The 13,161-nt window shown below is 45.3% G+C and overlaps 1 protein-coding gene across 1 annotated transcript in view; it reads right to left on the reverse strand.

Moving 5' to 3' along the window:
* Nucleotides 1-13,161, reverse strand: part of LOC106611743 (vascular endothelial growth factor receptor kdr-like) — a 91,371-nt gene that overhangs the window by 8,445 nt on the left and 69,765 nt on the right. Inside the window, exons 26-29 of the mRNA XM_014212282.3 lie at nucleotides 8,882-8,987; nucleotides 5,790-5,911; nucleotides 2,986-3,064; nucleotides 2,245-2,345 (exon numbers count right to left, since the gene is read on the reverse strand). Coding sequence (XP_014067757.1) covers nucleotides 2,245-2,345; nucleotides 2,986-3,064; nucleotides 5,790-5,911; nucleotides 8,882-8,987 — 408 coding nt within the window. The remainder of the gene's footprint in view (nucleotides 1-2,244; nucleotides 2,346-2,985; nucleotides 3,065-5,789; nucleotides 5,912-8,881; nucleotides 8,988-13,161) is intronic.

The following is a 13,161-nucleotide window of genomic DNA, read 5'->3' on the forward strand; positions in this document are numbered from 1 at the left end:
GAGAGAACGCAGAGAGAGCAGAGAGAGAGAAGAGAGAAAGAGAGAACGCAGAGAGAGCAGAGAAAGAGAGAACGCAGAGAGAGCAGAGAAAGAGAGAACGCAGAGAGAGAGAAGAGAAAGAGAGAACGCAGAAAGAGCAGAGAGAGAGAAGAGAGAGAGCAGAGAGAGAGCAGAGAGAGAGCAGCGAGAGAGCGAGAGAGCGAGAGAGCGAGAGAGAGAGAGAGAGAGAGAGAGAGAGAGAGAGAGAGAGAGAGAGAGCGCTACTACAGCCCTCCCTTGTAAACCTCCAGAAGGTCAAAGGTGACAGTGATCGAGCGGCGACCCAGTGAGGGTTCTCTCCCCTCAATAAATAGATCATTCTCTGTATACCTCTGGTGACTGGTTCTCCCATGGCAGAGGCCATGGCAACATGGGTAAGGCTGTGGCTGTGCTCACAGGTAGTGGTCTCGTCTCTCTCTGCCCAGCGTTGTGCATCACATAGGGGCACAGAGACGAGGGGAGCACTGTAATTGAGTTGATGGGTGTGTGGGGGTGGATTGGGGCTGGGAGGGTACAATGGTTGCTGAGGGAGAGGATCCAGAATGTTTTTAATCAAACCAACACCTTCCGGTATGTTCATTGGGGGTTCGGAAGAGTTTCATTAAACGCGGTGAAAGCCACCGGCCGGCCCCATAAAAATGATATCAAACTCCCCTCGCCTTTTTATTTCATGCTCCCTTTCTGTCAGTTTAGGATTATTGCAATTAAAAAAACATTCCTTTGTTAGCTGTCCTTGCTCATTTGAATATGCGTTAGTCCTAATCTTTTTTTTGTCCAGGGAAGAGGTGTTTGTGAGCTGGGCATTTGAAAGACAGAAACCATCTATAATATCTATTTTTCACGCAATTCTGCTTCTTGAAGTACACAATGGATAATATGTCATTTATAGCTGGAAGAGTTTCCTAACCTGTCCTCAGCCCTGGTTTCTCTCTATTTCACAGGTACGACAGGTTATGACAAGGAGTGGTAGTAACTCTAAAAATGGGTGGTTGCTCGCTGTATCACGGGAGTAAACTCTCTATAACCCGAACGCATCCCTTTGTTTACTCAGCTTGAACGTTGCTCGTTCTCTGAGCATGTTGAGGACCAGAGTGTAAGGAGAGAGAGCCCAGGGGTGTGACCTGCTACATTAACCCTGCGATTGGCCGACGTTCAAAACGATAAACAATCTCTCAGACCTAAATCATCCACACAATGTACAGGCTGATCTGGGACAGTGGGTGTACAGTACATGCGTAATTTAATGTTTTCTCTATCTGAACATCAGCTCTCAGGTCATTGCATAGTGGAGCCTCAAAGACGCAGGGCGATGGTAGACATTTCCTCAGACACCACAGTCTGTTTATACCGGACCAGATAACATCCAGGGCGATGAGACACCTGAGTCCACAACTGTTCCTCAGCCAATGACAGTGTTGTTCTGATAACATCTGTTACATCACAAACCTCTTATGTCATCTCAAACTATGGCGGTTGATTGATGTATGAAACACTGCCTCTACTCTGAACCTTGACAAGCAAGCTGTCGGAGGACGTCTCAATCAGGCCAGAGCAGCCTTTTGGCGAACGCCAAAGCGTGTTTTAGTGCGTGCTCTTAAACCACCCAGGCTCCGAGTCACACTTCCACTGGGCTTTTGTTCCCTATCATTTGGGTTGTCACCTTGGGGCAATATTCCTCCCCCCAAGTCCTTTGTCTCGCTGGGGCTATAGCATGCTTTCTTTTGACAAAAGGGAAAACCAGTCATTGAGGTTAAGGGGGGGTGAGAGGGACTGTGTGTGTGTATATGTGTGTGTGTGTGTGTGTGTGTGTGTGTGTGTGTGTGTGTGTGTGTGTGTGTGTGTGTGTGTGTGTGTGCGTGTGTGTGTGTGTGCGTGTGTGTGTGTGTGCGTGCGTGTGTGTGTGTGTGTGTGTGTGTGTGTGTGTGTGTGTGTGTGTGTGTGTGTGTGTGTGTGTGTGTGTGTGTGTGTGTGTGTGTGTGTGTGACAATTCCAACGTCGACATTCCAGGCCAGCAGGTGGGTTTTCAGGGCAGGGCCAGCGGCCTCCCTCTCCTTTTCCCCCTGGCACTTTCTGCCTCCCCTAAATCTTTATCCTGGGTCTCTACCCCTCCCTGCCTCCAGTGCCTCTGCATGTGGCTCCCCTGCCTCTTTCTGCCTCAGCCTGTGTCTCTGGATGCTGTCAGTGACAGGGATCATGTGGACTCACGCCAGGGCCATGATGCTGAGCGGTCGGGCCAAGGACTCCAGGCGCTTCAGCGTGTTCATATCATCAGACGACAGGCCCATCCCACTGTCCGACTGGCCCCCCTGCACGTGCAGAGAGAGGGAGGGAAATGGGAAAGAGAGGGATAGAGAGAGAGAGAGCGAGAGAGAGAGCGATAGAGGGAGAAACAAGGATGAGAGAGAGAGAAAGAGAAAGTGTCAGAGTTCACCAAAATGGTCTCACATGTCTATTCTTATAGGCCAGATGTTTTACACCCTACTAACGGGGCAGCTCTGTACGTGTGGTTCAGAGAAATCATCATGTTAGCCCGGCAAACCAAAATTGGTTCTGTGAAAGTTCCCAGAACATTCATTAGGTCGCGGCAAAGGTTCTCATAAGGCAAAAACTTTCCAGTCTGCTGATGATTATAGAATGTTTGTCTAAAACATTCGCCTGATGTTGCAAGAACATTCCTAGAAAAACATTTAATCTGTTCTTTAAAGGTTCCCATAATGTTTCATCAGGTGCATCTCAGTGCTAGAGGTGTGACTACAGACCCTGGATCGATTCCAACATTCTTTGAATGTTTTTGGGATGTTATCATGCTAATGTTAGATACAACCCTAACTAGAACTTCATGGGAATCTTAGCTAATGTTCTGGGAATGTTCCCGGTTTGCTGGGAGGTTTGGGTCACTTGGTGTTCAGCGTGTGAGAGTGGGATAGGGGTGATGGGCTAATTCACCTCATGGTTGTCGTTAGAACCGTTCTCCATGGTAACCTCATCAAAGGTCTTCACACTTGCTGGACGGATCTTAATGTTCCTGAAAGGAAACGATTTCCAAAGTCAGATCCCAATGTAGGAAAAATGTCCCAGTCAGGGAAATCCAAGATTACACAGGTGCCAAAAAGCATTGAAAAAACACAATAATCGGGAACATAATCAATTCAGTCAACAATTACATAGTGTCGGGGGAATTGCTCTTTAAAAATAAACCCTATTTTCTTGGCTTTCCAACACAGAGAGAGAATCAAATAACTGCTTAATTCAGCTTAAGGGATAACTGACATTAAAGCATTTTAATACATTCTCAATAAACCCACTCGTAGGACCTGTGAAAATATGAGGGTTTAACAAATATTATTTTAAGGGGACATAAATCCTGGAGCAGAGTCTGTGGTTTGGGAGGAAAATCTTTGAAGGGGCCACAATGCTTTGGGCTCCCTCACCATCAGACTGCCAGTGTATATACAGTGGGGGAAAAAACTATTTGATCCCCTGCTGATTTTGTACATTTGCCCACTGACAAAGAAAGGATCAGTCTATAATTTTAATGGTAAGTTTATTTGAACAGTGAGAGACAGAATAACAACAAAAATATCCAGAAAAACACATGTCAAAAATGTTATAAATTGATTTGCATTTTAATGAGGGAAATAAGTATTTGACCCCCTCTCAACCAGAAAGATTTCTGGCTCCCAGGTGTCTTTTATACAGGTAACGAGATGAGATTAGGAGCACACTCTTAAAGGGAGTGCTCCTAACCGCAGCTTGTTACCTGTAAAAAAGACACCTGTCCACAGAAGCAATCAATCAATCAGATTCCAAACTCTCCACCATGGCCAAGACCAAAAAGCTCTCCAAGGATGTCAGGGACAAGATTGTAGACCTACACAAGGCTGGAATGGGCTACAAGACCATCGCCAAGCAGCTTGGTGAGAAGGTGACAACAGTTGGTGAGATTATTCGCAAATGGAAGAAACACAAAAGAACTGTCAATATCCCTCGGCCTGGGGCTCCATGCAAGATCTCACCTCGTGGGGTTGCAATGATCATGAGAACGGTGAGGAATCAGCCCAGAACTACACGGGAGGATCTTGTCAATGATCTCAAGGCAGCTGGGACCATAGTCAGCAAGAAAACAATTGGTAACACACTACGCCGTGAAGGACTGAAATCCTGCAGCGCCCGCAAGGTCCCCCTGCTCAAGAATACATATACATGCTCGTCTAAAGTTTGCCAATGAACATCTGAATGATTCAGAGGACAACTGGTGAAAGTGTTGTGGTCAGATGAGACCAAAATGGAGCTCTTTGGCATCAACTCAACTCGCCGTGTTTGGAGGAGGAGGAATGCTGCCTATGACCTCAAGAACACCATCTCCACCGTCAAACATGGAGGTGGAAACATTGTGCTTTGGGGGTGTTTTTCTGCTAAGGGGACAGGACAACTTCACTGCATCATTTGACGGGGCCATGTACTGTCAAATCTTTAGTGAGAACTTCCTTCCCTCAGCCAGGGTGTTGAAAATGGGTCGTGGATGGGTATTCCAGCATGACAATGACCCAAAACACACGGCCAAGGCAACAAAGGAGTGGCTCAAGAAGAAGCACATTAAGGTCCTGGAGTGGCCTAGCCAGTCTCCAGACCTTAATCCCATAGAAAATCTGTGGAGGGAGCTGAAGGTTCGAGTTGCCAAACGTCAGCCTCGAAACCTTAATGACTTGGAGAAGATCTGCAAAGAGGAATGGGACAAAATCCCTCCTGAGATGTGTGCAAACCTGGTGGCCAACTACAAGAAACGTCTGACCTCTGTGATTGCCAACAAGGGTTTTGCCACCAAGTACTAAGTCATGTTTTGCAGAGGGGTGAAATACTTATTTCCCTAATTAAAATGCACATCATTTTATAACATTTTTGACATGCGTTTTTCTGGATTTTTTTGTTGTTATTCTGTCTCTCACTGTTCAAATACACCTACCATTAAAATTATAGACTGATCATTTCTTTGTAAGTGGGCAAACGTACAAAATCAGCAGGGGATCAAATACTTTTTTCCCCCACTGTAGTTCTCATCCCAATCTTTATCAGGTCTTTCATTGTCCTCAAGCAGATCTACTTGCACTTCTTTAAGAGTAAGTACCTGACCCGCCAAGCAAAGCATACAAAGCATACAAAGCCAAGCAAAGAAAATGGAGTGAGCTCTGGACAATGTACTGAATAAAGAGTGGGGAAATGATTGGTTGTTATCTTAACACTCAGTTCAGTTAAAATAACACAGATTTAAAGAGAGATTAACGTTACCATTAAGCCAAGATGCCCATGGAGACATTACATTTCACTGTTGAAATTTCTCTATTAAATGGTATATAATGTACATAGACTTACGGCAGAATTCTTCAACTAAAGCGCTCTTCAATACGTATATCGCTGAAGCGTTACAGATTGCGTGATAGAAATTTTAAGGTCATTTCCCATTGAGCCGACTTATGCAGGGTTTACCGTGAATGCAGTCTCCACTAATGTGGGAACATTGCCTTTAAATTTCAATCACGCTGTAATGCTGAACTTCCACAATGCAGATTGAATGGAGCCCTAAACTGCAATACAATAAATTTGAGAACCTTATTCAATACTATTGTGAGCCACAGGTGTGAGTGTGATCTCATGTGTTAGGTTGAGGGTAATATCTCTCTGTTAGGTTGAGGGTAATATAGCAGGGTAATGTAGTGTACCGACTGGCCAGCTGACAGACTCATCCTTCTTACCAGGTGCTCCCTGAGTCGCGGTAAGAGAGTGGCCTGGTGTTGGTCTCCTCTGACAGGGCCGTGTTGGAGGGGTCTCCCTCCTTAGACAGCAGGGCTGCTATAGGGATGTAATGCTTTCCCTCCTGAATGGACAGAAAGAGGAGAGAACACAACATGTCAGACCAGAGGCCTAGCTTGCAGCTATCATAGATGAGAGGTCTAGCTAGCAGCTATCATAGACCAGAGACCTAGCTAGCAGCTATCATAGACCAGAGGCCTAGCTAGCAGCTATCATAGACCAGAGGCCTAGCTAGCAGCTATCATAGACCAGAGGCCTAGCTAGCAGCTATCATAGACCAGAGGCCTAGCTAGCAGCTATCATAGACCAGAGCCCTAGCTAGCAGCTATCATAGACCAGAGGCCTAGGTAACTGCTATCATAGACGAGAGGCCTAGCTAGCAGCTATCATAGACGAGAGGCCTAGCTAGCAGCTATCATAGACGAGAGGCCTAGCTAGCAGCTATCATAGATGAGAGGCCTAGCTAGCAGCTATCATAGACCAAAGGCCTAGCTAGCAGCTATCATAGACGAGAGGCCTAGCTAGCAGCTATCATAGACCAAAGGCCTAGCTAGCAGCTATCATAGACCATATGCCTAGCTAACTGCTATCATAGCATGACGGAAAGCACATGTGTGTGATATCGCGTGTAAAGCTTAGGGAGATTTGAGCTTGATACTGTTCGTGTGCTTCACAAAAATCCGTCCAGGACTAGCAGGGAATGTTGCCAAAGAAACCAAGGTCATGCCTAATAAATCCAATGTGGAATGTCTGAGGAGGGGGTGATGATGCTGGTGGAGACAACATCGCTGACTAGCCTGTAAAGGAATTAGTCTGTATGTAACAGACCTATATTAATGAAAGTGTTGAAATCCTCCCTGTTCAGCTCTTTTCTGTACTGTCAGGATGGGTTCCCATGAGGTTGGTTTTCAGCGAGAGTGATCTGTTATGTTATAAAGTGTTTTAATTCTGTGGTTTTATTCTGATGGGAGGTCTGGCCTGCTATCATCTCTTTACTATCCCCACCACTGTCTGGTCTCATTTTAGTCCTGTCTGTGTGTGTGTCTGGGTCTGTCTGCAGTTAATGAACTATCTGGACCTAGGCCCAGTTGCATAAAACATCTTAAGTTTTACCTAAGGGAATTGTTTAATGACGTTGCATAGAGCCCCTCAAATATTTCCTTAGGTAAGGGCATACTTAAGGGGTTTTACGGTAGTTTCAAGGCATGTACGGCAGAAAGAGTATCTGGTTACCATGGATACGGCCTGAGATCGCATGTATTTTGTGAGATGGTAAAATAGTACTTCTACAATCAAGACAGGATAACCAAATTGATTCAGAAGATAATAAAGCATGTTTCTTGTAGGAATTTTTTCTCTCAACTTGTTTCTATTACTTTCTAGCACGTCAAGCGAACTTACAAAGTAGCTAGCTATCTACGCAGCTACTATAGCTTTGTAGCCATGGATTGTGCACCTTCCATTGTTTAGCTAAGTAGCTAACTGTTAGCTAACTAGCTAGCTGGTTGATGTTTTCCTTTTGAAACCAGGGCAGAGGAAAGCAAGATTCACCTCCATACTGATTGAAGCACCCTTAACTTTTTAACTTCATTTAAGGGGGAAATGCACCTTAAAATATTTTGTGCAAATTACTTAAAGTTAAGGAAACTTTAAGTTAAAATGAAAGCTAACTTAGGGTGTTTTATGCAACCGGGCCCTGGGCCTTATGTCTGGGAGAGAGGTGAAACTGGGAGCATGGCTGTAGATATCTGAGGAAGTCTCTTCCATTCTCTCAGTGACTTTGTTTTAAACTGTCTTTTAAACTTAAAGTTATGGGCATTATAAGGTCTTGATGGTAACCTATTGTTTTGTTCTCGCTGGGGAAACAGCCAATTTTCCATCAGCACTCACAATCGCTGCTTTCCTTCTCCCTCTCTTGATTCCATCCTCATTATCAATATCTCCCTGTCACTCCATTACCACAAAAGCAGCCCTTTCTTTATTGACAGTGTAGGAAAGTATAGCCCAGGACTATGTTTTTGTGTCATGGTTTCATGGCCTAAATTATTTAGATGTGTTCAATCTGGTCATCTTTCAGCTGGTGGTTGGGGCTGGTGATGAGGAGTGATTTTAATGTGAAAGGGGATTTAGTCAGTGTCAGAAGCTGCAGATTGATCACATCTGTAATCCTCCAGACCTTTGAGGATGATCTGTCAGTGTTTATGATAAAAGTGATCCTCCTCATTCCCTGCTGGGTTTGGGATGTTTCCATTGTCATAAATGGCTGTTGTACTCAAGTTCTCCAATGTTAAATCCTCCCCAAATGTACAGCCTCCCTCCCACATATACTACTGCTGCACTAAATTGACCACATTGTGAATACCTTAATACAGAGCTTATGATATTTCGTCATATTAGTATTACTATTGTTTTTCCTACAGTTTTGAAGTGCGGTTCCTCTTACGCGCCAGCTAAATGGAGTGTAACTTCCCCTCCAAGTTCCCGTGAGCACCCCCCTGGGCCAGAACCCTTCGCATCATCTCCAGTCTGTAGTGCTTTACTCAGAGGAGCCGCATCCTGAATAGTTGCAATTTGTGTGAGTCACCATCCAGAACCAGGGACTAATTTCATTGTTAAAAGTGGTTTTGTAAGGACAATGTGGCTCAAGTCCTTCACTAGGTTTTAGCTTACTCTACGGAAGTGGTTTTGAGCTATTTGCCTAAACTTGACTTACTAAACCCTTTTACTCCGTGAGGAGCATACGTCATCCACAAATGTTCTCCTCCACACTGTTTTGGCTCTTGCCTCAGCTACAGACATTTACTGGTCAGAAGAAAAACAGTACGTCACACAAGCCTTAAGCACTTAGATGGAACAAGGCCCTATCCACAACTCTGCTGACCTCTGATCTCCAGGTCACCTTGAACCTGGTCTTCATCATGTGACACACCTGAACCCTTCATGGGTTCAACCACCTTCACCTAGTCACTCATTTCAGATTAGTGGTACCCTCACGGCTGGAAGGAATGATAGAACAAAGCCATAGGGATCTTACCTGCTGTACGCTGGCCTGTAGCAGGTCTCCTAGTCTCTCCACCAGTTCAGTGAAGGTTGGCCTGTTTCCTGGCTCAGCCTGCCAGCAGTCCAACATGGTCTGGTATCTGAGGAAAAATACACATCATGTCATTATGCTGGCTCGCAAATGCACATTAATAACACAGACACAATGTGTAGCTATACTGTTGAGCTAAACTCAAATAAATTATGGTAATAACATGATAATCGCAAGTATTCACATCCATATGGGTTGCTAGGCTTGCTTCGCTCTGCAGTGCCTTGAGAAATTTAACCATAAGGCAAACAATACTCAATCTTTTACAATCAGGAGTGTTTTGACATTCAGAGAAACCCAATGCTCTCCTCCTCCACCAGACAGGCCCTGTGTGTGTGTGGACGCTAACTGACACGAGAGATGACCTGTAGCTGGCATTCACCCAAATCAACTGTCATCTACAATACTCATATACCAAATATTTATTTTTCCAACGATCATCTGGTCTCTGGGGCTGTATCTCGTTCTCCCTAGGTCTCGGTGTGAACATTAGGAACCCCCCCGCCCCTCAGCTCTTTGACGAGCTGTCAGCGTCTCTGCCCATGTGGGAAGACTCAGGGCCGTTATGTGCTGTGTTTTCACTGCAGCAGTGGCCTGTAATAATGGCCGGACTCGGACGTGGAGGAATTCAGAGACGGAGCGCCGGCCGCTGCTGCTGTTTAAATCAAACCCCATAGCCAGCGTGGTGAACGAGCTCGGCCGGGGTGTTGATGAATCCCTAGCTCGTTTCATACTATGGAGCGCGGCCCCCAAACACAGAGGCCCTTACGTAAACACAGCCAGGTGCCCATTAGCTCCATTATGTTCCTCTGATTGGCACCAGATTGAGTCAATTTGAGTTTGGAGAAAATTACAGTAAAAAGCAGATGGTCCATTACGCCCTCGATCCTCCCCCATACCCTCGCCTTTTGCCCTCTCCATCTGTGTTTGTATTCAGGACACCTAGACCTTGGCTTGGCAAGACGTCTCCTCTCCCCTCTGTGCGGTGGAGATTGGCTGGAGGAAGTGGCTGGGCTGTGATTCCCATGTCCATGAGTGTCCTTGGCCAGGTGGAGGGACTCCTAACATCCTCAATGACAGGATGGAAGCCCAGAGTAGACCACCATGGCCCACATGGCCAACAAATCAAGAGGGGATGTAGACAGCATTGTGGACAGCACAATTTCAACCCTGCTTCCTGTCTGCTTCGTAATGGGAAAAAATTGGTTCCACCCCCCTTCTGTCTCTTCATGGAATACGCTGCCGTGGGGGGCCATTATGGTGAATTCCAAAGTCCACTTCTCTCTTCCCTGCAGGAAAGCTGTGGGACGTTGGGAGGTGGACATCCGTTTTTCTCGATTCCTGCGTCTTGAGGAGCGTCTTCCACATTCTGATGAGGATGCATCAGATCGGCGCACCGTTAGGCTGATGGAGGAAATGGACCTTCCAATCTTCTAAACGGAGGGTCACATTCCTGATGAGCCAGTGCAGCAGCAGCAGGGTAGATTTACCACCCCATATCGCCCGGCCCTGCGGCCCCTTTCATCATCCATATAACGGGAGGTTGGGGTCAAGGTCAGGGGCTCTGGATCCCAGGCTCCCACACACATGATCAACATCAGGCTTGGGAGGCTCTGAGGAGAAGTGTGGGAGACAGGGGTATTACCCCTGTAGAATAGAGGGCGTACCGCTCCCCTGCTTCCCATTTAAACTGATATCAGCAGGTTGTAGTTCATGGTTCCTTGGCATGAGCTTAGCAGAGTGTTATCTGCTCTCTCTATCTTAATTCGGTCAATGGAGCACTTTGCTTTGAACCAGAATGGAAAGGATCTTAGAGAGGAGAACCTGGCACCAGTGGGTCTGACTCTGGATCTACAGAGCTGCTGTTTAGCTCTATTCCCAGTCCCCACGCTCTAAGACTCCAGTCTGGATCATATTTTTGCAGGTCAACTCCAATCACCATCTCCCATGTCTCCGTGATACATCCATTCAATTGGCTGCAGTTGGCACAAGATGTTTTAAACATTCTGGACATCCCGGTGGTAAAGGGTTATAAAACATAAGTACAGGATTGATCCTTTCCAAATGAATAAGACAGAGGGAGTTTAACTCCACCATGCTTTGTCACAAATGAAAACCAAACGCTACGCACAGACACAAACACATAGCAGAATGTGAGATAGATTGAGAGCAGTGCTCAGGATGTGAGAGCGAGGAGTCCGTTGGGAGTAGGTTGTAAACTCACAGGGTTGGGTGCGTTACTTTCTAACTGTAATCCGTTACAGTTGCTAGTTACATATTCAAAATTGTAATTAGTAACGTCATTTTTGGATGACAAAAACTCTGTAACATAATCTGATTACTTTCAGTTACTTTTAGATTACTTTCCCCATAAGAGGCAATATTACCAAATGAAAAACATCTATTGCGGGATAAATCAGTGTTAGAGTTTACATAGCTGGCCTTAAATGGATGTTGCATGTTACTTTATGGGTTGGTTATGTAGGCTTCTTCTAAACCAATGCTTTCTACTACAGACAATAATATATTAGCTAGGTAATATCTTTACATTTAAAAACCAAAGTCTGTCAGATTTACAGTCATTCCAATTAATTTAATACCCCTTGATCTTCAAGAATAGGACTTGGAAATAAAATAATAAATACAATAATTTGGGGTGTGCTTATATTTCTCCTATTTCACACATGTTCAAGTGTGTATTAATGCACATGTGTGAATTGGACATGTGTTTTTTGCATATCCCATTCTCCCTGAGACACTCTCGGAGAGTGGGGTCACAACCAGGGTCTGCCATTATCAACGGCAACCCTGGAGCAATTAAGGTTATGTGCCTTGCTCAAAGGCACATAGATCTATTTTCACCTTGTTGGCTTGGGGATTCTAACTAGCGGTCTGACCTTTCGGTTACTGGCCTAACTTTGTAACTGCTAGGCTACCTGCCACTACCTGTAAATATACATTAGCCAAATTGTTTTACCGGAGCATAACCCAAAAACTAAAGATGAATTATACTACTCTGTTGTTTATGATTTGGTTGTCATGGAGCGAGGTTTCCCAAACTCAGCCCTGGGGCACCCCCCTATGTCTTTTTTTGTTGCCCTAGCACTACACAGCTGATTCAAATAATCAAAGCTTGATGATGAGTTGGTTAATTCAAATCAGCTGTGTTATGCTAGGGCAAAATAATGAAATATGCACCCGGGGGGCCCAGGACCGAGTTTGGGAAACCCTGTCATGGAGGACTGATTGGGCTCATTGCTTCAAGTTGAAAAATAAATGCTGCTCTCATGGAGTGGCATGCTTTGAGCACTACCGATATCTCAATCATTTGCAGCTGTTGAAGTCTATCAAAAGTGAGCGAGTTTGAGCATTTGTCCATTAGGCCTATGGATACATTTATTTTTATATCTGCAAGAATTAGATTGAGCAATAAAAGCCCCACTCGTGGTCTTCTTAAATGAAACTTGTAGTTGACACTGTGGAGCACAATACCACAGAGGAGTTCAGAAGGGAGGAACTCCCTCAAACTTTTATTCCATAGGCTGGGATCCGCACTATGCAGCTGTTGCAAAAGCGCATTTTTAACTGTCTGTCCACTGGTTGCAAAAACAATGATTGATAGGCAGCTTAAACTTCTTGAATTCAACCATTATTGGGTTAAAATACACTTTTGTGAACAGCCCCCCCCAGCCAAACTCAATTGTGCACCACCCTAAGAGATTCCCGGTCACGGCCAGTTGTGACACAGCCTGGGATCGAACCCAGGTATGTAGTGACGCTACAAGCACTGCGATGCAGTGCCTTAGACATCTGTGCCACAAAAGTAATCCTAGAAGTAATCATGTCGTTTTTCAAAAGTATCTGATTACAATATTTTTGCTGGTAACGTAACAGATTACAGCTACAGTTTAAAAAAATAATCAGTTACATGTAATCCATTACTCCCCAACCCTGTAAACTCGGACGTGTGCCATAGCCTGGGACAGTGAGTGAGAGAGAGCCCCAGCACTTAGTCCTCCCTGCTGAGAAGCCACCCAGTCACCTCATAAAGGCAACAACAACCCCAGATCCCCCTGTCCAGTCACCTCATAAAGGCAACAACCCCAGCTCCTCCTGTTCAGTCCACCTCTCTGCTAGACTAACAGCACTGACACCACAGGGGCAGGAGAAACCCCCCTAGACTCCCCCAAAGATATTCTGTTTCAGCAGCACCGTCCACATCT

This window comes from Salmo salar, chromosome 09 (assembly GCF_965601325.2).
Source record: "Salmo salar chromosome 09, fSalSal1, whole genome shotgun sequence".
NCBI classification, from domain to species: Eukaryota; Metazoa; Chordata; class Actinopteri; order Salmoniformes; family Salmonidae; genus Salmo; species Salmo salar.